The sequence below is a fragment of the Stenella coeruleoalba genome, assembly GCF_951394435.1.
Source record: "Stenella coeruleoalba genome assembly, chromosome: 1".
Lineage (NCBI taxonomy): Eukaryota > Metazoa > Chordata > Mammalia > Artiodactyla > Delphinidae > Stenella > Stenella coeruleoalba.
Window position 1 is genome coordinate 58,544,920 of NC_137169.1, and position 26,472 is coordinate 58,571,391.

At 41.1% G+C, this 26,472-nt stretch overlaps 1 protein-coding gene across 3 annotated transcripts in view; it reads right to left on the reverse strand.

Moving 5' to 3' along the window:
* Nucleotides 1-26,472, reverse strand: part of WLS (Wnt ligand secretion mediator) — a 105,487-nt gene that overhangs the window by 17,496 nt on the left and 61,519 nt on the right. For all 3 annotated transcript variants that reach the window (XM_079930569.1, XM_079930568.1, XM_079930570.1), the window contains exons 3-10: nucleotides 22,332-22,456; nucleotides 17,341-17,502; nucleotides 15,490-15,626; nucleotides 12,336-12,504; nucleotides 10,118-10,215; nucleotides 9,702-9,765; nucleotides 7,839-7,982; nucleotides 6,553-6,636 (exon numbers count right to left, since the gene is read on the reverse strand). In XM_079930569.1, the coding sequence (XP_079786695.1) occupies nucleotides 6,553-6,636; nucleotides 7,839-7,982; nucleotides 9,702-9,765; nucleotides 10,118-10,215; nucleotides 12,336-12,504; nucleotides 15,490-15,626; nucleotides 17,341-17,502; nucleotides 22,332-22,456 (983 nt within the window). The remainder of the gene's footprint in view (nucleotides 1-6,552; nucleotides 6,637-7,838; nucleotides 7,983-9,701; nucleotides 9,766-10,117; nucleotides 10,216-12,335; nucleotides 12,505-15,489; nucleotides 15,627-17,340; nucleotides 17,503-22,331; nucleotides 22,457-26,472) is intronic.

The window sequence follows — 26,472 nt, forward strand, 5'->3', positions numbered from 1 at the left end:
AACAACTCCAACATAGGAACCAACTAACACGAACACCAAGTCTCTTCCATATATGTGAAAGTGAAGGGCCATGTAAGATTCCATCTTTTAATCTGAATCATACTAGTATGAATTTAAGGTTAACTGAGGGTTCACTATGTGTCAGGCACAAAGTCAGTGGTTCTCATCTTGGCTGCATCAGCATCACCTGGGTAGTGTCTCTTCCTAAAACAGCAGCACATAATTATCCCTAATTTAATGAAACGGCATTTGAGTCTTAACGCTCATCTACAATTATAGTTCCTCCTCCGCTACCTGTCTTCCCAGCTGGATGTAAACTCCCTGCAGGCAGAGACCAGTTCTGGTTTGTTTTCTGCCGTATCTTCAGCACCTGATATACCACAGGGTTGGTTAAATAAACAAATGGGTCCTCGGAGTGAGTAGTTTTCCTGAGTGGGGCAGTATGGAGAAGCAGAAGGACACAGGCTTGAAGTCAAAGACCTGGATTCAAGTCCAGGCTCTACCACTCACTTTCTGTTTAATGTAAGAGAAGTAGGATTAAGACTCTAAACTTCAGTTTTCTGAAGTGCAAAACAAAAACTTGCAGGGTTACTAAGGAGAATTAAGTAAAAATATTTCTAGAAATTTCCTGGCACACAGCAAACACTCAAAAAATCTTATTTCATAATGTCACCCTATGTAAGTCACTCACGAAGGTAATTACGAAGCTTTCATATGCTTTACAATTTGGCAAGAACGTTTTGGGGCTGGTTTTGTCTATGTTAATGACTTGGTAATTGTTTTAAGGGCTGATGACATATGGATTGCACTAAGAACTGTCAAGAAAACTGCTGAGCAGAGGAACTAATAATTTGTGCCAGCTCTGAGATCAATGAAATGATTTTGACCACTTCTGCTTGCTCCAGGAAATCTTAAATGGGAGTAAAAGAAAGTATTGGACTGATGTTCTTGTGATGAGGCTGGGTTATATAAACCATATCTAGGAGCCCCTCCTTCTAGGAGCTAAAGTGTAAGATGGCAAGCTACCTCTAAATGTTAATGACTTAAACAAGCAGGTTGATTTCACCTCCTGTTTATGAGGCAATGGGTCTATATTCATTTGGTACCCTCTGTATAACCCATGACACACAGGGGCCCCAGGCAGAATAAAGCTATAAGGACAGGTATTTCCTTCTGAAAGACCTAGAGTGTCAGTTAACCAGGTTAATGGATTATAGACTTGCCAGTTTTAGTTTGGCCTTGTTAATACATAATTTTCATTTTTGTGATTCATAAACAAACCACCACCACTAACTCTTATTTACTTTGGGAAATAATTCACTTTATATGACATGCTCAGGAAAGTTTTTATGGCAAAGAAGGATTTCATAACCATCAATGATTTTAGAAAAATGTACAGCATTCAAGCTATTTAGGACTGCTTCTTAGAGACATCTCCAAATGTCACTCTTCTTACTTTTAAGTACAGAATATCCTAACTTTATAAAAATTACAATACTTAGAGCATACTTAAGATGATTTTTAATGCATATAATGGAAGGGGAGAAGTAGCCTTAAGATAGTTTTTGGAAATCCATGTACCTGCTCTCATAACAAAGGGAACTCTTCTTTATGTGATCAAGGAGGGGAAATGAGGCTGGGAGAGCTAAAGGTAATGTGGAGTAAGGCAGTTCTTATTTTCTTCTACTCTGTTAAGGCAGTGGGCCCCTCAGCTAGGGGAAGGGCCTGCAGGAGAGCCTGCTTCCCATAATATAAGCTGGGAATACTCAGTATTGACAACTTTGCTGAAATTGATTCTTGCTGGGACTGGCATAACTGATCCATCTACGGAAACACCTCCCTGCATGCCTGGTACACAATGGCGCGCTACAGACAGATATTTGTTGAATCAATACGGGCAAAAGCACAGGGATGAGTGCAAGAATGCCAGCACAAATACAGGGAGGTAGAAAGGGTGTACAGAAAGAGTCACTTTTAGGAAATATCTAAGAAATAAAAAAATATTGCAGTCCATAGTAAACCAAAATAATTACACTTAAAAGTAAAAGGAGTAGTCAATGACCTAATGAGTAGTCAATAGGTCAAATCATTTAAATAGTGCTCTCTACTATATTCCTTTATTATCACTTAAAACAAATCGTCAACGTAGATATTAACAAAGCTAAGACTTGTAGAAATAATAACAAGGATAATGATAGTTAACGTTTATTCAGTGCTAATGATGTGTCAGGCACTATACTAAGAACTGTACGTGGAAGATATCATTCAGTCTTAATAACACTTCTATGAGGTAGGCAGGTAATATCTCCACTCAACTGGTGGTAAACTGTGACACAGAGTATCTTGCCCAGGATTGCTCAGCCAGAAAGGTGTGGCTCTAACCCACCAGAAAGGTGGGTGTTCTTAACCATTATACAACACAAGAGTAGGAATATTATCTTAAATAGGATGAGTCTCTTAGTTAGAGAGACTAAGAGGCAACTATTAGGTCAGATTTCCTTTGAAATTCACTTAATTGAGCACAATATTTATACAGTATGTGTGTGTATATATATATATAAACACATATACATACACAGGTTTTTATATTCAAATCTGTAATTATATGAACTATGTATCCCAGATGTAGTAATGTTTGGTATATAACAAACTAGATATATATATGCAAAATACAGTTTTACAGTAGAAGCACTGAAATGAGATGCTTATACTATGAGGGATGCATTGGAACCAGGACTGGCTGAGGAAACAGTAGATTCAAGCCCCCGTCCCATGCTTGCTTTGGGACACCTGCACTTGTTTAAAATGCAGTTGCAGAATTACCCATACTATTTGATTTGTAATCTCTAAATGCATTACTTCCTGCTGAGGGCAAGGAGTTGAATTTGCATAAACGGACTGTATACATAATGTCACTCTACTGTTTGGAGACCCCATTGTGCTTTCCCCTCTTCTCTCTCAATTACTCATGCCTGAGACATCCTGAGCTCCGAGTACATTCCCACCAATATGTACCACAATAAGCAGCCTCAACAGAGCAGGCCTTGTAAATCCAAAATCTTATTAATGGCAAGGCAAAGAGGTGACAGTCACCCCCTTTAAACTTCCAGAGAGAAAAATCAGGTAGCCCCAACCAAAAAAACAGAAAAAAAGAAAAGAATCTCCCCTCTGCCTGAAGTCTTAATTCTAAAAGTCCCCGTTTTTCCTGATTTCACATTTGAACAATTTACTTTTGTGTGAAACCACCCAATTATACCCCTGTAGCCAAGTGAAGGTCAAATCCCTTTACACCCAGTAGTCTTGACAACCAACATTCCACTTTACAACGAGATTTCCAAATCCCAGACACAGGCTCTCTTACTGGAAACATTTCCTCTGTAAGTAACAGAATGAAGTGATCACATACAGAAAAAGAACTGGGGAAGGCTCTCTGGGAGTTTGCTGCACGTGGCTCGACCTAAATGTCAGGCACCTGGAATCCCCTTAGTGAAGGTCAGTGACCATCTTTCCTGCATTGCACTTCTGTTCCCTACTGCCTGCCATCCCTAAATGGAATGCTTCTTTGTTTTCCAGAGGGAAGGGGCTAAAATACCAGACTGTGACGTGCCATCACTTGGTTGCTATGACTGAGGCCATTTAAATGGCAGGCATTAAAAGACTGCACCTCAGTACCCAACTACAAAGCCTCAAGGTCACTGCATTCCACAGCTTCCGTCGGCCTTTCATTCCTGGCCTCAGAGCTTCAATATCCTGGAGAGATCCCTTCGCATTATATTTCATGAGGCTTAAATGCAAGCTCTCCCAGCAAGCCTGAGAGTATAATGGGAGTTTTAATACATTCCTTTTACCTAAGGCTGGGATCTATTTCAGAAAGTTACCCAATAGGTTTTCTTTCAGGTGAGCTCATTGCTGAGACATTCCAAAATGACATTAAAAAATAAATCCTCTGATGATTGTATTAATACAGTACCTGGGACACTGAGAGTTATGCCTGAAAACGTCTTAGATATCTATAAATAAACCTTAAAAAAAAAATAACCCAGCAGGAGGACTGTAAAGAGCTAATGGAATCCAAAAGACCTCATCGCTACCCCCTTAGAGTTGAAATCCACTCCAGGCCAACTGTCGCAGCAGATATAAAAAGCCAGCCACAGGCTGCAGCCGTGTTAGAAAATACTGGGCAGCAGAATATGAATCTTTTTCTCCGAAGAAAAGCCACAAACTCTGCGACTTGGAAGGTTGGCCTCCTTTGCTTCAGAAAGGTGTACTAATGAAACATGTACCAGATTAAATTTGGGCAACATGTAGCCAGCTTAAAAATCAGCCCAAAATCCCTCTTGCCTTCAGATGGGAGAGACGCTCTGCAGAAACAAGAGAGTGAGTGGGATGGGATGGGGCCATGGGGCAACGACTTCAGCTTTCTAAAGTAGCAGAAGCATGTGTTAGGAGCAAAGGGGTCCTTTCTTTCTGCCTCCCTGAGAACGTATCTTGGTATTACCTTTTACTCCTCAGCCCATCTTCCTCGAGGTTCTGTTTCTCCAAGGAGTGTGTCCTGCTCTCGCAGCCTTGCAGAACTGGTTGTGTTAAGTGTCACAGTGCATTACTGAGGGACTTGAGGACTGAAAAGCATTTTGGGCACATGAGGGAATCAGCCAAGGGATAAGTCTGGTCTCAGACACCCTTGTTTGAGCCTCAGCTGGTTGAATAAAAAACTCATTCAGAATCTGAAATATTTTTACTGCCTTTGGAGTGGAGGGTGAAGTTTCCAAGGCTTTATAAACAAACAGTCTGATACAAACACAGCACTGTTATAGGTCAAAGCAGAGGTGGTTCACAGAACCTCTGAAGATGTGTATGTATATTTGTTGTATTTTTTTCTATTCACATCAGCCTTCAGCAGCAGCACTCACACTGCTCGGTGGGTGTAGCCAACAGGGCTCTAGGGATTAGAGGTACCCTTGGGTATCCTTGGATAGAATTCAAGGGGTCCATGAACTAGAGCGGGAAAAAATTATGTCTTTATTTTCTTTACGTCTTTATTTTTATAAAATTAAAATGGTATAAAATTTTTTATAAAAAATATTTTTATAAAAAATTTTATAAAATTTTTATAAAATTACGTCTTTTCAGTCTCTAACTGAAAGTTACCATTTCTTTCAATTATGAATGTAAGAAACAAATCCCCATAATATTAGCAATACCTGTAATTCCATCACCAATAGAAATCATATTTTCATATCGATTACACTTATATATCTGAAATCTCTGTAATATGTATAACTGCAAATATACATCGCCTATCTATCTATCTATGTATCTGTATGATTCCCTTTGAAATCCAAAGTATTTTGTTCATTTAAAAACATTCAAAGAAGAGGCCTTTGGACGTTTGGAAGGCCATGGCCTTCACCTAAGGTTACCTAAGGGGTCCAGGACACAAAAAAGCTTAGGAGCCCCTCTCCTAAAAGGAAGCTTGCTAGCAAAATGGGGCAAGTCTTGTCCTAAGGCTCTATTTGCACTACTACCATTCTCACTTTTAATCAAATATAGGGATGACAGAGCAGCTGGCAAAGAAAATCAAAAGACTGGATTCTGGTGCCTAACTCACTGTATGTCCTCTGGTACAGCACTCACCCTGCTGCTATTCATAAGAGCGCAGCTACCCACGCTCACAGCTTGCCAGGCCCTCTGCAAATCACTCTGCAAGCATTACTTCATATGATCCTTACAGCCGCCTTCTTCAGGTGGTGCTATTATTATATCCATTTTATGGATAAGAAAATTAAACCTTAGAAGTGTTCAGTAATCCATCCATAGTCCCACCCAGTTGGAAAACAGCATAAATGAGAAATGTCTCTGAGGCCATTAGACTTCATATTCTAGCAAACTGGCATAGCAATTCCTATCCTACTTACCCATCAGATTTTTGTGAAGCTCAAAAGTATGATAGGTACATAATATGTATGATTTAAACAGTACTTTCCACTTTCCATAGCAAGTTACCAATATTTAAAAATCATTATCATTACCATTATTGAGATTTTCAAGTAGAGCAAAATGTTGAGCTTTGGAAATAACCAGAAGAAAGATAAAGCTCTATCAAGGGGAATTTTGAATTACATTTCATGTTTAAGTGGCAATATAATTGTTCCAAAGAATGGCTGATGGACTGTAAAAGGATCTATGTTAATGCTAGATAAGGATCAAATCAAATGAATACTTGCTTATTGGTGATCTGCTACGGGGCTTGAAAAGTTATTCTCTTAAGTAAATGAAACAGGTGCCCTTCAGTCTAGCTGCAGGCTTTTAATTTAATTAGCAACTTTTTCCTCCTACGAGGCTGTACTGAAAGAAAAATTCAGTCTACCTCTGGCCAGGTGATAACAGTCCCAGATTAGAGCAGCCTGAAAGCAATGGTTTGATCAGCTGCCCCGCATAACAGCCTCTCTGCTCCTTTCACTGCTCCTAAATTCTAGCTCTATAGAATTTTCTGTGCAAAGCAGAGGCACCTTTTCAGGACATTCTCATCCTGACCTCTCAGGGTCAACTTACCTGACTAACGATGAAGAAGATGACAGTCATGGCAGCACAAGCCAAGGTGATAAGCATGAGGAACTTGAACCTGAAAATTAGCCCCTATTAGGAAAGAGAGAAACAGCAGTTTAACATTCTACCAGCTACCACCAATCCTTTTCTCAATATATAAATCTATCAAAAGCTAATTTTAAAGAAATCTGTAAAACCAAATCCCTAGGAGTAAGAGTAAAATAATTTCACAAAGTAACATTTCTCCTGCAGAGGTGAATATGGCTGGAAAATGTACTGGGCCCAATATTTCCAACGTTCTTATCTGTCATGAAACAGTGATACCAGAGCCTGGGAAATTATATTCACAGCACGTCATGAGGCTGCTAATTTCCCTGCTAAGCTAGTTATGCTTCTCTGCAAGGGTTCAAAGTTACCAAATCCAAGTTTTCTGCGGTTGTAATAAAACTCTGCTCCAGTGAACAAAGAGAAATGTGCATATTAATCAGCATGAAGTGGATTTGGTTGAATTTTCTCATGTGTCACTCCAGCTCTAGACACAGGCAAAGCTTCTGAAAGTGCCCCTGCTTTCCTGAGAGGATTTGAGGGAACCTGTGTTTCAGGGAGAGACGTCTCTTATTCAGGGGCTCTTATTTCCACTGCATATAAAAACCCTGCGGTTCTGCAGTTTCTGTTTCTCTTTGCACAAAGGAATTAGGCCCATGTCTCCAAGGACAGCCACTTAGGCATGAGCCTAAGGGATCCTTGAAAAATTAAGAATGTGTTGCCTGCATTAGCGATGTGAGGCTGTCGTGTGTTTCTCTTGATTAAGGACATGATCTATAAACAGAGCGAGCACCTGCTGGATATTTTAGGGGACAGTTGGTTAACTGAAGTCTGGAAATCAGATCACCTGGGCTGAACCCCACTCTCAAGGCTGATTTTCAGCAAGAGAACTTTAAATATAGCCTCACTCCAAGCCAACTCCCAATTCTACCATAGTCAGGTCTCCCATCCAGCACACACCCACATTCCATTCCAAAGCTCAAGAACCTGCTGAACAAGTTTACTCCTTATTGGGGATAGAAATACATTTATACCACAGAAAACTCCAAGATCTAGATAAGCCAGAAAGCTAGATGCCTCTCAGAGTAGGATTTAGCCTCTTATTTTGCCTAGAGGTTCTACATTACATGAGAATCTCTCCCTGTGTATTTGAAATAAAAGCTTCCATCTCCCCTACATCTCCAGATGTAGTGGGGTGTGTGTGTTCACAACAAGTAGTTCCTGAATGAGCCCAGAGATGTGCTCACCTCATAGTGCAGCCGCCGGACTTTGCTCATGGCCGACAGGCTGGACTGCTTCCCGCTGATGTTCCGAAACACCTGAAAGACCATGAAGCACAGAAACAGGAAGTAGAGGCAGAGGCAGATGCCAGCCACAATGATGAAGGCCATCTGATGGCGTCCGGTCAAGGAAATGGCCAGCTCATCGCCAAGGACTCAGTACTTCTCTCCCCATCTCTGTGGGCGATACTCTTTGTCTCCAAATATTTAGGCAATTCTCGGGAGGATAAAAATCTTTTTTTTTCTTTTTTTTTCAGTACGCATGCCTCTCACTGCTGTGGCCTCTCCCGTTGCGGAGCACAGGCACCGGATGCGCAGGCCCAGCGGCCATGGCTCACGGGCCCAGCCGCTCCGCGGCATGTGGGATCTTCCCAGACCGGGCCACGAACCTGTGTCCCCTGCATCGGCAGGCGGACTCTCAACCACCGTGCCACCAGGGAAGCCTGTCCCTGGATTTTTATAAGGAGATTGGGATACCCTGGAATCTGAAGGGGATGGAGTGGGGTTGGGTGCAATAGCAGCAGCTGCTGCTACAAGGGATACTGGGCCTGAGACTGCAGGTCTTCAAGTAAAACCAGGGATGAAGTTTTGTCGCGATCTTCTCTCACCACGAGAAAAGTCTTGTCAAATGGAACGGGGAGCAGAAGAACTCATGGCCAAAGTGGGAGCTGAGGGTGGGAGCAATATACTCTGAGGCCGATCTTCAAAGCTTAATCTGAGAACCAACCAGGTTTGGGGTAGAGTGAGCTGGCTTGGGAGGCAGGTGACCAGACTCCAACTTTTTTCCACTCCAGCTCCATGCCAAGTTGCATATTTTAAAAAATTTTAACAAGTGTGAACTCAGCATTTATGTTTCATTAAATAATATATTTAATGCAGTTTCTCTTTCTTTCCTAAAATCAATGGTACCCTTAGATGAAAAGGGTTGTTTGCTGCAAGACTTGACAATTTATTTGCCTCCTTAGACCTCCATCACATCTATAGAATGAAGGGGTTGAGGCAGACTCAACGTTATATTCTTGGTGTTGTGCAGCTCACATTTGAGGGGGTGCGGAGCAGAAAGGGGGAGCTCAACTCTCTCGTCTTTTAAGCAATGATACTATTGATCATGACCAAACAAAGCATATTCACCAGCACATGACAACATATTATCTACCAAGAAAGAATACAACTCAAGCCCCCTCTCCAGAGGACAGTCTTTTTCTCCTGAAGCACTTAACATATTGTTGAGGAAGATAAATATTTAAATCCAGCATCCTAAAAGGGATAAGCTAAGACTGTCGCTTCTGCTTCATAAAGATGACTCAGACACTTTATGCCAACCAACCAGAAGCCTGGGCGACTCCTCTGGAACTAATCCCCTTAGCCTTATCTCCACTTGGTCTTGGAAATGAATGGCAGCAGCATGGGATGCCAGGACACCAAAGTCACTGTAAGAAGCCTTGCACACAGACGACTTCAGAAACAGGCTCTCCCACAGGGGCCCAGAGATGAACCTCCGTGGCTCCAGGGAAAAGCTAGTCATGCTTCAGTCTGCAGTAAACAAGTGTATAATAGATCATTTAGACAGGCAGCAGTAAGACCAGCTACTCTGATTCTTCTGCCGTGGGGATGTGCTGCTGCCTCCTCATTTGGCCTGCTGTCACCCAGGCTTGAAAGCAAGCACTAATTCTCCTCATTATTTGCCTTAATTGTGCTGTTATCATTGGTCTGAAGATCAAAGCCCTGGCTGAGCACATATGGAGAGCATCAGCGGGACTTAGAAAATGATCTTGGGGACCAGGCGGCTATGGGACGAAATAAAACCCTGAGCCCATCAAGAAAGGATACAGCCAGCTCTGTTCCAACATCTGTAGTCCAGATACTGTAGAAGGGATTCGTGAGTTGTACCCCTCTACAAAGAGAAACAAGATGGAAAGGCAAGAAACAATTAATACAGAGGCAAAGGGGAACTTTCCTCCTTACATACTCTCAGCTTTTCAGCCAGAGGGGCGGAGACTGTATTTAGACTAAGTCACGGAGGACTTAAAAGAGAAACGGAGTTTGAAGAATACAATCAGCTCAAATATTTTGTATCTATAAAGAGCTCTGTCTCTGATTTAATCCCAGTGCTTATCTGAGGATGTGACCATGTCCAGTGCTTTCATCCTACAGGCTCCCGACCACCCCCTCTCCTTTTCAAAAGAGCTGGGAGTGGACCTGGTGACATGCATTTCAGCCCAGAGTCCCACGATCCCCCTGCTCACCTCTCACACATGTCAAATATGAAGAGGCAGAAAGAGCCCACAGCAATTGGTCCGACTTGCTTCCAATACCCGGCTATGTGATTCCGTTCATGTTGATCCTGAGGAAAGCCAAGTTGAAAAATGAGATAAAGATGTGGGAGAGCAAAGCAATTCCATAGGTGACTCAGTCATCCAACAATCCTTGCTGGCCACCTGTTGTGTATCAAGCATCGTGCTAGACCAGCATACGAGCCCATCCATAAGGGCTCTCATCCTGTTCTCATAAGGACGGGATGCCACAGGAGGGAACACAAAGAAAGGCCTTGTACCTGTCAGGGAGGAAGATATTTTCCTCTACCCTTCTAGGTTCTTCTGGCTGGTCTGACATGAGACAGATTAACAAGGTGAAAATCAAACAAAAGTTTAATAACATAGGATAGTCCCAGGAAAACTGAGTAACTTGCCCAAATGGCCAAAACCCTCACCTCCCTTTTTTTTGGATAGCGATAAATGGGTGGAAAATTTAGAGAAAAATGCACCCATCCCATAATTCCTTCATGATACAGATAAGAAACATAGTGTTCACAAATGGAAAACATTTCTCTAAGTTGTACATATCTTTTTGTTTTTTTAAAAAAAATTACATCATAGAGCCTTATCAACTCTTTCTTGACATCTTCCATAAATTTTCTAAAAAATAGATCCACCCTTTGCTTAGCTTTTATAAAGACCTTGACCTAATCACCAGACTGCTGACCCTCACCTCTTAAATACCATCTTCAGCTAAAGACAAAAGAGGCTGTTGGGGGTAGTGGTTTGGAACTTCAAAGGGAAGGAAGGCAATTCACATGGAGATGGAAAAGCAAATGTTTGGTAAATAAGTGTTTGCTGGGCCCTGCAGACGCAATGAGATGGAGTAAACTGATTTTTGAGGCCCTGCCTAGAGTCTTCCCCACCACACCCAGCCCATATTCTTGCAGATGTCTCTGGTGATAGCTCTATTCAGGCAACAGGGCCTCTACTGAAATTCTTTTAGGCAGTTAGGGGGAAGGTCCAAGTTTCTTCCTGAGTCTTTGAACCTTGATTGTTTCAGTTAGAAATAATTCACACGTCAAAGAGATATTTTGGTTTTGAGTGGCAAATTTTGCTCCCCTACATACCTTAGATAGTGGAAGTTCTGTGATCCACAAAATAACTCGTTCAGAATTAAATTCCTATGTGACTTATCACTTGTGTTTTTTCAGGTGGAGTAGTTCCCAGAGGACAAAATAAAGACTTAAATGCATTAAAATACGTCAAGTGTAAGAGGTCTCTTATGGTTAGGAAAATAGAAATAAAGTCTATCTTCATGAAAAAGAAGAATGATTCCTCTTGATAGACATACAAAGATGTTAAGAGACAGAAAATGAAGGAATGTAAAGTGAGAAAACAGGGAAAGGTAAAAGACATGTCGTAGCATCCAGGCTAGGAAATCCACCCAGACTGGCTGTCCTGCTGCTGCACCTGAGTCCCCTCAACTCCCATCCCTGCTGCCGAGGGCTGAAGGACCCCTCGTGCCCACCCCAGCTGTAAGGAAAAGCCTCTCTCTCCGCCCACTGCTCTTGTGGAAGGGCTGCGAGGCTTCAGAAGCAATGATCCAACCATAAAGGAATTTAAAAACAGTCCGCTCTACTATGAGGCCCATGTGCCTGACACAAGGACCAAGCTCCAGCTGGCCTATCCTCCTAGCCACAACGTGATGACTGCACCATTCTTATTTTTATCCATGGTATCTTCAATCCCTCTTGAAATATGATTTGGTGTCTGTGCAAACTGAGACCAGGGAGGTCAGTATTTCAGGGTAATAGGGGTTACTAGGCCACCTGGACAAAGTGCCGGCTGGAAAGAGCCCGGCCCACATTCTCTGGCGGTTACCTTGGTCCTAGGGACAAGCAGAGCTGAAGCCAAAGGACAAGAAAGAGTGATAATCATTAATGTTTGTGCGTTTACTTTCTGCTAAATACTTGTCTATGTTATCTCATTTAAACCTCACGGAAAACCTACACATTAGCCTTTAAAACCCATTTTATAGTTGAGGAACCTGAGAATCAGAGTGGTCAAGTCACTTGCCAGCTAGTTTATAAGTGGTAACGCAGGAACCTGAACCATGAGTCTGACTCCGGGGCTCTTGAGCTCACTACTCCTGTAACCACTAGTTTATTCTGCCTCACCCACTGCCTCTTCCCCAGGGTGCTCTTACCATCATGTGCTCACCACAGAAGATGATCCAGAAGGAGAGAAGCATTGCATAGAAGATGCCCTGTCGGATATCGCCAAACAATAGCATCCAGGTCCAGTCAAACCCAATGGAAAACCATTCCACTGGGATATTGATAAAAGTCATGGAAATCCCAAGGGCAAAGATGACTCTGATGGTGAGACAATATCAGGAAAACTACTTTATTCATCTGGGATGAATACTTTATGAAACTACTTTATTTGCATCTGGGAGGCAAAACATTTTTGATTTAAAAATCAAAACCCAGTTTTGGGAACTGAGATGTTACATATTGGGACTGAAGCCATATGATCAGTTTCTTTGCTCTCATAATCAGTCTTTACACGGACATGCTGAATGTCTTCTTTCACTGGCACCACTGCAGAATGAAGGAGTGTTACATTAATCTTTCTACACAGTAACTGAACCTAACCTCCTGAATGCTCTGGACTTTATCTCGGTGCCACCTCAGATCAAGAGCTTCCTACAGTGTTTTCACCCTCCCTTGCCTTCTTAAACAGACCTCACTGAATATAATTATCTGCTCTTACCTATTCAGGTTATCATTAACCTGATCGTTAAGAACACTCATTATTATGATATCCTCAGCAACTATAAAGTATACAAGCATATTTGTTTCAATAATACATGACTCCAAACCATATGAAATACAAATTATTTTAGCTGCTTGTTTCATTTTTATTTTGCCTTTCTCCTATTATTTCCACTTCTCTATCAAAATATCACTCATTTTGTTACTGACTTATTGACACTTTCATTCATACCCATGATATGTTTATTAAGCACAAATCATGTACCAGGCATTTTGTTAGGGACATACATACCTAAGTGAATAGCACCAGTTCTTTCCTTCAAGGAGGTATATTCAGTGGCTGAGCCAGACAAAGTGTGATAAGTAATGTGACAGAAGTGTGCACAGGCTGCTACCAGGACTTCTCACTTTGATAGAGACAGAAATTGAACTGAGTTGTGAGTCAAGATTAGGGAGGTGGAAGGGCATTCCAAGCAGAGGGAAGAGCCTGGAGGGAGGCACGGGAGTCTGGGACAGCCTGAAGCATTTGGGGTTCTGTATGTGACACATATCAGGAAATGACAGGACATGATACCAGAGAAATAAAGAAGGCTGAGCTGGTAAAGAAACTTGCATGCCTCATTAGAGAATTTGAAAATTATCTTGAAAGGACTGAGGATCCAATAAGAAGGTTAAGCAATGGAGTGACATCATTCCATTCATTCATTCAACAAATTTATATTTATTGAGCTCCTACTATGTTCCAGTCACTATTCTAAATGCTGGGGATATAGCAGTCAACAAAGTAGGCAAGAATTCTGCTCTAGTGATGCTTGTATTCAGATGGGGTGAGTGGAGGGGTATGGGAGGAATGATAATAAATAAATAGAGAATGAGTATTATGAAGAAGTATAATAAAGCAAGGTAGGAGAATGGCGAGAGATCGGGTGCAATTTAAATAAGGTAGATGGGAAAAAGCCTTTAAGACAGAAATTATATCAGGTCCTGAAGGAAATGAGGCATTGAGCCACAATGATACCTGGGAAAGAGCACTTCAGCTGAAGAGAATAGCAAGCGCAAAGGCTCTAAGGTGAGCGCATGCTGGGCCTGTCTGAGAACCATCAAGGTGGATGGTGGGTGGTGCAGAGAATAGGAGATAAAATTTAGAGGTGGTGAAGAGCTGGGATCATCGAGGGTTTATAGGCCAGAGCAAAGGAAATGAAAAGCCAATAGAGAGCTTTGAGCAGAGCACTGACATCATCCAATTTCTACTTAAAAGGGAACAGTCTGGCTGCTGTATGAATAGGTTTCAGGAAGGAAAATGATGGAAACAAGAGGAGCATCTTATAGCAAATAAGAGGCTATTTCCTATAATCTAGGTGAGAAATGAGAAATCATGGTGAGTTAGATTAGGGTGGCAGGAATGGAAATGGTGAGATTTCCTGGTGTGTTGGAAGAGGCGTGTGAAGAAAGAGAAGTAAAGGATGCCTCCTACACGTCTGCTCAGCTGCTTCTGAGCAGCTGAAAGGATAGAGTTGCCAATTCCTAAGACCAGGAGGCCCCGAAGAGGAGCAAGTTTGAAGTGAGAGGAAAACAAGTGTTCTTCGTATGTGTTACATTTCTGTGTAAGTGAAGATGTTAAGTAAACAGGTAGAATATTTGGGTCTAGATTTGGGAGAAGCTGAGGTTGACCATGTAAATGTAGAGTCATCAGAGTGTAGAAGATTTTTTAAGACCACAAAACTAAATGAGATCACCCAGGGAAAGCAGCGTAGCTAAGAAAAAGAAGACGTCCAAAGACCGAGTCCAAAGTTGAAGAGGTCGGAAAAATCGATGGAAACAGCCATGGAGACTGAGTGGTCAGCAAAGGAGAATAACAATGAGAATGTGGAGGAGCCTCTATGAAGAAAAAGGGAGTGATCAGTTACGCCAAATGCTAATGACAAGTCAAGAAAAGCGAGGACTGAGAAATGAGCACTGGATTTGGAATGTGGAGGTCACTGATGATTCTGCTGAGCAATTTTAATAAGGGGTTGAAGGAGCTCAAGAAAAAGCAGGAGGAGAAGATATATAGACAAGATTTTTGAGGAGTTTTGCTGTAAAAAGGAGCAGAAAATTGGTGTGGTGGCTTCAGGGGGAAGTACAAAGAGTTTTGACTAAGAATGGGAGAAGGCAGAGTGTGCCTGTGTATTAATGGGAATAATCCAGCAGAAAGGAAAATGTCAATAATGTGGGAGAGAAAGGGGCTATGTCTACAGAAACATAATCCGTCTGGCAGTGAGAGGGGTTGGGATCAGTTAGCAGCAAGGCAGTTCGTCCACTGTAATAGAGAGAAGTATCTGATGCAGAACATGGGAATGAAGAGCAAAGATACAACAGAGAGCTGGAAATATGAGAGCAGCAGAACCCCTAGGATTTAATAATAATTTGCACATGAAAGCTGAAGGAGAAAAAGGAGTCCAGGCTGATTTGCGGTCAAATCACCAGCCCAAGTATTGATAACACACTGACCACTTGAACTAGGCCCCCAGCAAAACCAGGTCCATGGCAGGCAAATCACAGGATGCCAGCGTTCCTTAAGGGTGCTCCAAAATCAGCTCTTACTTTTCCAGAAGCACGGGGGGTCGAGACATCATGGTGATCCTTCTCCAATACCACACCATAATGATGAAGATGCTGGGTGTAAGGAAGGTCTTCATGGCAAACCACACCTTGGTGAAGCCTCCATTTTGGTGAATTCCCTAGATAGAGACCAATCATAATTTTGAAGGTCAATATATCTTAGTGTTATTTTCTACCAGCAGATGCATTCTGGGGAGAGGTAAATGGAGATCTTTTTTGCTGAACTTTCAAGATCAATGAGCGCTAACATTCACAGCATGTACTGTCCTCATCCTACCTGCCTGGGTCCCTCCTCAGGCACTGTAGAAATATAAATCAAAAGGCATAAAGATAGACTCACTCTATCCTAAGGGAACGATTAAGAACATGATCAAAGATTTGTCTATAAGGTTTTCATTGAAAAATTGGAGCTATCTTAGATGCCCAAAATGTTGGCATTGGTAAAACGTGTTAAGGTAAATCCGTACTGTGGAATGCTAAGCAGTTCTACAAAGTATATTTATACTGTATTCACAATATACCATTAATTTTTTTTTGGTCACAAACTCTTTATGAACTCAGAGAAATGTATTATATTATCAACATCTTGAATACATATGTAACTTTACACACACCCTTGTCATTCATTGGTGAATCAATCCCAGATCTCAACACAAATATTTTCCATCACGTTTTTAATAATATGTGGGCATTCAGTAATATGTGGGTGTCTGGTTAATACACTCATTAGACAAATATTGAGTGCCTACATTGTGCCAACAGTTGGAATACGGTTGTAATGTGATTTGTTTCTATTAATACAGTATTGTTAATGATAACAACTTTTTTTTTAATTTGTTAGAATGGCTTTCAGGTTATTCCCATAAAATTTCATTATACCTTACTTGTGTTACAATATCCTTCCTTTAGTGGAGAGGAAGGGGTGGAATGGATGTCATTGCCACAGGAGTTGCATATAAACACATTCTCTCTTCAAGAAATGAAAAAGATTTTGTGGGTGCCTACTGACATGGTATGCCCATGAAAGTTGGTATATACATAAGCACCAGCGACCATATTTCACAGTGAAGAAACTCTTGAAAACCACTGTATCAAAGTGCTTTTAGTATTTGCTAATGAAGATACAGAAACACTGAAATTCTGGGTTTCATGTAGAATAATCCCAAATTAAGACATTTTAAATATTCTCAAAATTTCTTCCATGGAAAGATACATACAATTAATTTTAAAAAGCAAGGAATGAAAGAGTCAGTTGAGTATGATGGCCTTTTTTTTGTAAGGGAAGGATTATATACACAGAGAAAAAAATTGAGGAGATACAGCATAACCTCAAAGTGGTTATTTCTCTAGATGGCAGGACGTTACAGGTAACGTTTATGTTCTACTCTGTGCTTATTTGTGCTTCTAATTTTCTAGAGTAAATATGTATTTGTTTTTTAGACGTAAAAAAACCTAAATTAGATATAAAAAGTCATGCTGCACATTCTTTATTTTCCCCTACTAAAGAGATAAAATGGAAAGAACCTAAATCACGACTGCTCCCTTTAACATTTGTGCTTGCAAGGTGAAACATGTAAAAAAAAAATTACTTTTATCTTGGTGTTATTCACTATATAATCATGACCATCATAATAAAATCTTAAATGGACACAATAATTGCATTACTTTCCATTTCCATGGGTTTGTTATTCTTCTTACTTCTTAATGAAACAGTTGAGACATGGAAAATTCAAGATTGAGATGGAGCGTCTTTCCAATACACATGCTCACAACCAGTGTTCTTAGCCAGTGCTCTGATGTGACAGGCTGCCTGGATCAATCAGATTCACTTACCACCAGCCGGATATCCTTAATCTCTCCAATCCCAACATTGATTTTCTTCTTCTCATTCACAGGCAGCCGGATGTTTAGAAGGTAATACTTATGAGCCACAGACCCAATTTCCATGAAAGGAAGGACGTCACATTCATAGTAACGGCCCTCATGTTCTGCGGTCTGGAAGAAGAGTGGAGGGTTTGAGGCACGGTCACTATTTCCAATAGACTATGTCTGAATTGTCTTGCCTTTGCCTCATATCACCAATTCTAAAAAGCTAATGCTTAAAGGTATCCCTCAGAGGTACAGATAATAGGGTACACTGGAGGCATGGCATCTACAAGCTGCTCACAATGAAGAGTAGCCCCCACTCGCTGCAACTGGAGAAAGCCCGCACACAGCAATGAAGACCCAACACAACCAAAAAGAAATAAATAAATTTATAAAAAGATAAAAATAAAACCCAGCCACATTCGAGATAGAACCAGAAATTTTAGGTAACAAGCAGAAATTTCTTCTATTTCGACACCTTTCTCAGCTCTTCAGTCCTCATTAGAGCCTCACGTCAGACTAACCCGGTCTACCAGGGCTACAATTTTATTCGCAGCATACCATCGGAGACCTCTAAGGCTCTGTGGAACAGTCAACTCAAATGTCCAGGAGGAAGCCCTTGCTAATGTTCATCACTTTCTTGGATGATGACTACTTATTTACATGGTTTTGGCCTGCAGGAGAAGCTACAAGAAGCTGAAAATATCTACTTTTTATTGATTTGACCAAAAAAAAAAAAAAAAAAAAGAAGCTACCCGAGGAGCCCTTGGAATTTGGGGAAGACATAGGGGGATGAAAGGAAACAATGAGATTAGCTTGCTAGAGATGACCACTCGCAATTCTCTGCCTCTAAAGCTTTCTAACTGCCCAAGAGACAAGATGGCAGAGGGAGCAGAAATTAAATAAACAAAAATTTAGCTCAGTTTCTAGAAAAGCCTATTGGACTTCCTGCCAAGCAATTTAAGAGGTACCAGCCAGCACATGGAAGTGGGAGGTTGGCAAGTAGTACAACTTGCTTTTGAAAACTAAATTCTGCTCTACCTTCACAGGACACATGGCTATGTGTCCCAGCTATGTGGGGGAAGCGGGTAAGTACGGACACATATAGGCAGGAGCTTCAGCAACCGAGGACTCTTCCCTGATAAAGCAAATGAGTGTCTTGTCTTCACTGCTGGGTTTGTATGCCAGCTTCAATGTTTGCTTGTCACCTCCTGATGAAGTGATGGGGGACTGATTTGGTGTTCCTAAGCCTGAATTCTCAGGGCCTCCAAAATTTCTTGTAAATCTTCAGAGTAAAAAGTCCAGTGGAGAAATCAAAAGCAAGATACCAAGCAATCCGTTTCTTCTGTGATCTTGGGTCAGGGGATGGGGCGGGAGGGCTCTTTACTGGACAGTCAGAGCTTAGAGTGCAATAAACAGACCTTTGTACAGGAATGGAAGACACACATGACATAAGTAGAGGTAGAGCAGGCAAATATCTTGCTTATGCACTTCCATTTTTCCATTTCCCATTCATGGCAGACATCACTAATCAATCATGATAATTTTTCATCCTCTACAGTCTAAGGGGCTCTTATCAGAAATACCAGTTGATTAGACACGGCATATAAGATTTTAAAAATTCTTCTGTAGAAAGGATCCTTCTTTTCCAAACCCCAGCTTCGGGTTGGTTGAGTTTTCCTGTATAGATCTGTCTTCCTCTCCCCTCTGCTCCTTTCTCTTATACTTACAAATCAAGGCTATTATTAGGACTCTGCAGAACTACTGAAAATACAGTACAGGCTCTAATTCAGGCTCAGATGAAGCTGCACTCAGGAGGCTGATTACCTGCTATGGTAACAGCAAGAGGTGGGTTTTCTGATGTGTTTCCAGTCAGGGTCTTATTTATAGAAAGTGAGAGTTTGAAGGAAACAAAACTTATTTAGTCTAATGCCACTGACTTGATTATGGGGCTCACCCAAGGTCCAAAAGTCATGGCAGAATTGAGTTGAGGACGTGGGTCTCCCAAGTCCAGCCTCCAGCTCTGATGCAGAGGAGGACTCGTGAGTGCAGCAGGAAGAAAGGAATGCTGTTTTGCCTCAGACATGCCTGAAGGCAGGCATTGATGAGGAGGGCACTGAACTTCAAGCCAGGAGGCTGAAATTCTCGTCCTGACCTCACCCCTTGCTGGGTACCTAGGGAAGGTCATCCACCTCATTTGGCCTCACTTGCTTCCTAAGTAAAGCAAGAAAGTTTAATTATATGATCTCTGGGGTTCCTTCTAATGCCCTGTCATGGGTCTTTATGTGTCCTCCACTTCCCTGTCTCTACAGAGAGGGTAACACCATCACATGAGATAAATTTACCTAAGTCCAACAAATGAGAGAGACACACAGGGTTCTGGGATCCTGGCCTGGCCTACCTGTCTCAGAGACAAATTCACTGTATCCTGCTGGGGACTTTTCCTTATTCACTGAGGTTCTGCCTCTGCCAGTATTTAGCACATTTAGAAAGAAAGATTTCCTTCTCTCTCTTCCTCCCTCCTTTTCCTTTCCCCCATGCCCCTCCACCCTCCCCCAAATCCAGCATAAGCCTGGCTAATTAGGACAAATTACAGCAGGTGGCAACTTGACTTTTTTTTTTTAACTTCACAATCCACCAGGGACTAAAAAGCTTTAAAGCAATTTCTCATTTAATCTTCAAACTCAAGTCTAAATTTCACTGCAATCAAAAAGCATAGATTTGATGATTCATTTCCTTCACACTTTTCAAGGTTTAATATCTTTCTTGAAAGGGATCAACACATCCTAAAGATAATTAAGCAACTGTCATTAAGAAGCAGTTGCAGTCTTCTTAACGGCCTCCCCCGACTCTGCTTCTCAGTGCCCTCTAAGTGTATACGTAAGGTGAGAAATGACTTTTCCCTTTTCTGAGGTTGATATTCCATATCCAAAAGCTTTATATCCTTTAGCTTAGACAGCCAACCAGTCTTACCTCTGAATGATGAGGTCAACTTTTAATTAATTTCCTCCATTGCATACAAAGGTCTAGAAATATTACATATCTCTCTCTTGCTACCTCCAATTTCTCTTGACCATTCATTTTTACCTATAGATTGCCCCCAAAGGCCTACCCAAAACAATTCCTGATGGCTTTTGGGTGGGGGGAACCCTATATTTGACCATTCAGCAAAGGGTCTACTGAAGTGACTTTCAAACTTTATCAAGCTTAAGAGAAGGAATTGAAATCCTGTTAAAACACAGATTCCTTGGTCCTACATGCTGAGATTTTGATTCATGGGTTTGGGGTGTGCCCTGGGAACCTGCATTTCCTACAAGCTACCAGGTGATGCTGACACTGTTAGTCCTTAGACCACACTTCCCATAGCTCTTGTATAGGGAACCTGGGGAGGGAGAATTAACAAACACCAGGTGCCCCAAAAGATGCTTATGTGTAGGGTGCATGGTTTGCCCATGAGAGCTTTAATTTATACCTTTTGTCCTGTTGGCCCGACTGGTGAAACATGTCCCAGACTTGATTTTAAGTGATAAGGTTCATTATCTCATCTCGTCCTTATAAAAATTCCCAGGGCAAGTATTATTATCCCATTTTGCAAAGGAGAAACTGAAGCTTGGACAGTTGAAGCAAGCTTGCCTGAGGTCATGCAGTCAGTAAGTGAAACAGCCTGGAAGTGAAGCCAAGTATGTTTTGCTCCAAATCCAGGCCTTTAACTAATGTTCATGAACCTGCCCGGCCCCATCTTACTCCTCTTCGGGGCAGGACAGACAGGGCAGGGGCATGGTCCTCAGAGGCTTCAACCTGCCATTCTTACCATTCCACAGGGAACCCCAATTTTCCAGTTATAGGCAAAAGTGAAGTTAGGAAAGGCCAATGTTAGGAGAAGAGCGGAACTAAATCAGTCAACAGAGCGAGTACTACAAAGTAGCCCAAATCCTTCAGGAGCAACTGACCTGAAGATATCAAGTGACAAATGACATAATCAGGAATGTGCTTCAGTGCAGTTTGGTCTCTCGTGCATTTCATGCAAAGAAAACAAGACTATTTATGTCTGTGAAGGGACATCAGAGATCACCTAGCAGGTGGTACTCCTTGTCAACATTCTTGAGGAATGTGAGTAGCCATGAGTAACAGTAACTACGGCTCCATTTCAACTTCACAGAGACTTTCAAGGGGGGAAGGGGGTGGTGAGTGGGGAGGGGGACAGAATCTTGGGGAGGCATGTGTGAGGGCAGCATGTGGCACTGGAAAAGGGCCCCTCACTAATTCTGATTTGGTCCTTATACAGACAAATCCCACTATCCTCTGAGGGTCACTGAGTCCATGCCTGTATTTTACTTCCTGGAGAATCTAAGGCCTTTGTCCAAGAGAAAGTGTCTCCCTACTCTCAGTGAAGGATAGTGGCTTTCCTCCCCTTGGTGGTTAAATGAGTCTTCCTGGAAGAACCAAAGAAGGGAGAGTCCTAAAAGTATGTAAGAGAACTGAGAGGTCTCAAAGGAAACTAGATTTCTCCCTCAGGTCCTCTTTGTGTCTGTGGTGTTTGTTCTCTGGGATTGTTAGTCTTCACACCTGCACACTGACTTGGCAACAGAGATGCCGATGAAACAGAGAAGCAGACACATGCATGGAACCAATATGAACAGATTTGTACATCTAAAATTAACTTAGCAATGATCTTCAAACACTTTTTGTTAATATCCAAAGAACCAAGAATTTATTTTTATGGAGGTATTTCAAAGAAACAACTAAATCACTTCAAACAGACATTCCTTCTTCTGTTCTTTTCTCCTTTGCAGGGACGTGAAATATCTACATTGCCCTCTTTTAGGACAAAGGACGGTGACTACTAACCTTTGGGGCTCATGCGTGCTTAGGAACAAGAAATGTGTCTGAGCAAACGTTCCCACATACCTGGAAACCAAATAAAAAATCCCATCAACTGAGACTTCAAGGTACCCTACCTTGGGGGAGGTGAAGGTACATTTGAGTTTCCGGGGCACTCTCTCATGGGCCATTTCAGTCCACTCAGCAAACATATCATCTCGGTAAGCCAGGGAAACGTCCATGGAAACTTCTGCATTTTCTCCTGCAAGAGAAAGGATGCACAATTCAGAAACAGCTTCTGGGAAGATACTTTGGAAACAGTTTAAAAATTCTTACAGGCTCTACCATGGAAACCAATAAGACAAAAGAGACGTATCAGTTCCTATCAAATGCCAAACCTGACTCTCCAAACCTGAGGACTTAAAAGTCATAGGACGACTGTCTAAGCTGGACGTTGGGTCCCCTCCCATAACCAACTGCTCTGCCAAGGAGTCAAAGAGCATCCACTTAAAGTCCTCCAGAGGCGGGGGTCTCACTCTCTCTGAGGCAGTTCAAATGGTCACATTCCAACTCACGGTCAGCATTCATCCTCCTTAACTTGCACCACTGGTCCTAGGTCTGCCTGTAGGAGTCCCACAGCAGATGAGATCCTTTTTCCACAAAAGTTCCTTAGGCACTTGAAACCTGCAACTCATCTGCCTGTGTTTCCTCTCCTCTCTGATAAAAATGACCAACTTTTTCAGCCACCCCTCAGAGACATGATTTAAGTACCTTGGGTGCTTTCTTCAGGACACAATCTAGTCTGAAAGCATCCTTTTTAAAATTACTCCCAAGAAGCTCTCAAATATAGGCTCTGCTGCTTCTCAAAACCCCTTCTTCAGAGTATGGACAAAGTTAATATAAGAGGTAAAGGGTTTTTCCAAATTAAAGACTTATGCACAGACAGGAATATAATATTCCAAATTAAAGACTTATGCACAGACAGGAATATAATAATAAGTTCATAATTGTGCAAAGGAACGTTCACATACACTTCCATATCAATAAGGACCATGAATGGGTTTAACTCACCATAGAACTCATTAAGGAGATTAGAGTAATTAAAACTGCCTCTACCCATTTTGTCTGTTTTATACTCTGTTGAGCAAGTTCAAGAACAGAGGAGTCTTAATGGAGGAAAAAAAGCACAGACTACATTTCCAAAATGACCTTGGTTGGGGTTATGAGACTGGGCTCAGTTCTAGGCTCTGGAACCTGAATATCAGGTCACAAGGGAAAGATAAGAATAATTGCTGTCTGGAAAATTAGGGCTGTTCTTTCCACTGACCCAGTGTGGCCTGTAGACAATTTGACAGTGTGATGAATCCCTGGTTCTCTGAGGAAATCTAGGAAGAGAAGGAAATAATGCAGGAAAGAAGGAATTTGAGGCCATTCTGATATAGACCAAACCTTCATGAACATCAGCACCCGCTCCTTTATTAGTATCATTTAAACCCTCAGTCATTAATAATGAACTATCAGAAAAAGAAAGTAAAAAAGAAAAATCCCATTTAGAATCACATCAAAAAGAATAAAATACCTAGGAATAAACTTAACCAAGAAGATAAAAGACCTATACTCTGCAAACTATAAAATACTGATGTAGGAAACTGAAGATGATACAAAGAAGTGGAAAGATCTCCCATGCTATTGTATTGGAATAATTAATATTGTTAAAATGGCCATGCTACCCAGAGCTATCTACAGATTTAATGCAGTCCCTATGAAAATACCCATGACCTTTTTCACAGAACTAAAACAAATAACCCTAAAATTTATATGGAACCACAAAAGACCCAGAATTGCCAAAGCAATATTGAGATAAAAAGAATAAAGCTGGAGGTATCACCTTCCCAGATTTCAGACTATACTACAAAGCTACAGTAATCAAAACAGCATGGTACTGGCACAAAAACAGATACATAGATCAATGGAACAGAATAGTGAGCCCAGAAATAAACCCAAACACCTGTGGTCAATTAATCTATGAGAAAGGAAGCAAGAATATACAATGGAGAAAAGATAGTCACTTTAATAAGTAGTGCTGGGGAAACTGGACAGCTACATGTAAAAGAATGAGATTACAACATTTCCTCACACCATATACAAAAATTAACTCAAAATTGATTAAAGACCTAAATGTAGAACATGATACCATAAAGAAGATAACATAGGCAGAACACTCTTTGACATAAATCACAGCAATATTTTTTTGGATTTGTCCCCTAAGGCAAAAGAAATAAAAGCAAAAATAAACAAATGGGACCTAATTAAACTTAAAAGTTTTTGCATGCAAAGGAAAGCAATGATAAAACAAAAAGACAGCCTACAGAATGGGAGAAAATATATGCAAATGATGCAACTGACAAGGGATTAATATCCAAAATATTAAAACAGCTCATACAACTCAATATCAAAAAAACAAACAATCCAGTTAAAAAATGGGCAGAAGACTTGAATAGACATTTTTCCAAAGAAGATATACAGATGGCCAACAGGCACATGAAAAGATGCTCAACATTTCTAATATTAGAGAAATGCAAGTCAAAGTACAGTGAGATATTACCTCACACCCATCAGAATGGCTACCACCAAAAAGTCTACAAAAAACAAGTGCTGGTGAGGATGTAGAGAAAAAAGAAACTTGTACACTGTTGGTGGGAATGTAAATTGGTGTAGCCACTACAGAAAACAGTATGGAGGTTCCTCAAAAAACTAAAAATAGAACTACCATACAATCCAGCAATTCCACTCCTGGGTATATATCCAGAAAAAATGAAAACACTAATTCGAAAAGATACATGCACCCTAATGTTCATAGCAACACTATTTTCAGTAGCCAAGATATGGAAGCAATCCAAGTGTCCACCAACAGACAAATGGATAAAGAAGATGTGGTATAAATATATATATATATACACACATATATAAATACACACATACACACATAAGCACACACAACGGAATATTACTCAGCCATAAAAAAGAATGAAGTTCTGCTATTTGCAGCTATGTGAATGGACCTAGAGAATATTATGCTTTGCTTATGTCAGAGAAAGACAAATACTATATGATATCACTTATATGTGGAATCTAAAAAATAATACAAACGAATGTATATAGCAAAATAGAAACAGATATAGAAAACAAACTAGTGGTTACCTGCAGGGAGAGGGAAGGGGTGAGTGGCATGTAAGGGGTATGAGATTAAGAGATACAAACTGCTATGTATAAAATAAAAAAACAACAAGGGTATGTTGTATAGCATAGGGGATTATAGCCATTATTTTATAATAACTGTTAATAGAGCATAATCTGTAACAAAAAAAAACCTGAATCTCTATGCTGTATATCTGAAACTAATATAATACTGTAAATTAACTACACTTCAATGAAAAATTAACAAAAGATAATAAATCTGTCAAACATGGTGAACTGGCTACTTATGTTTTCCTCCTCTCACTCCTGAAACTCCCCAAAAAAACCAAACAACAAACAAAAAAACAGTAAAAGAACACAAAGGATATTAAATCACAAGGGGAAAAAAAAATGGTAGTGACATGAGCAAACCAGAGACTGCAACAATTTTTTCGAAGATGAAAAACAGATGAAGTAGGATTTCCTGACAGCCACAGAGATGGGCACAGCCGAAACTCCATGGAAGGGATATTTTGGAAAAGTGAGCCAACATGTCCAACAGACCCCCAAGCCACTCAGAACTGGAAAGCACCAGGTGTGACATAAGACAGAAGAGGCAAGATGCTGACAACGGGGTAGTGGGGTCAAAGTCTGTACACAGAATCGCTGGAACCCCAGTTCTCATCCATCTTCCCATCTTCACATAGTCCAGGAGACTCTGGACTTGAGGACACCAGGCTGTGCAGAGACCCAGGGCTGAGAATGGATAATAAGAGTCTGTATAAGAAACTGTGGAACGCCTGGCTTGGCAGAAGCAATGCTCAGAGTTTGTACATCCTCTTGGTTAGGAACCAGAATGGCTACAACCGTTTGTCACTTGGCAGCCTCAGTGGTCCAAAGAAAGAACTGAGCAGAGCTCCCATCTGTGAGTTGAATATTAGGCACCAGGGTACCTCCTTTTCATTTCTAACATTGTAATTAGGAATTGGGACTTTCAACTCTGTCTAAAGGGCACTTCCAGAACCACAGAACTCAAGAGTATCAATCTGAAAGGTATAAAGGAAGTTATCAATTCTCATATTGCGCTCCTTGGAGGACCAG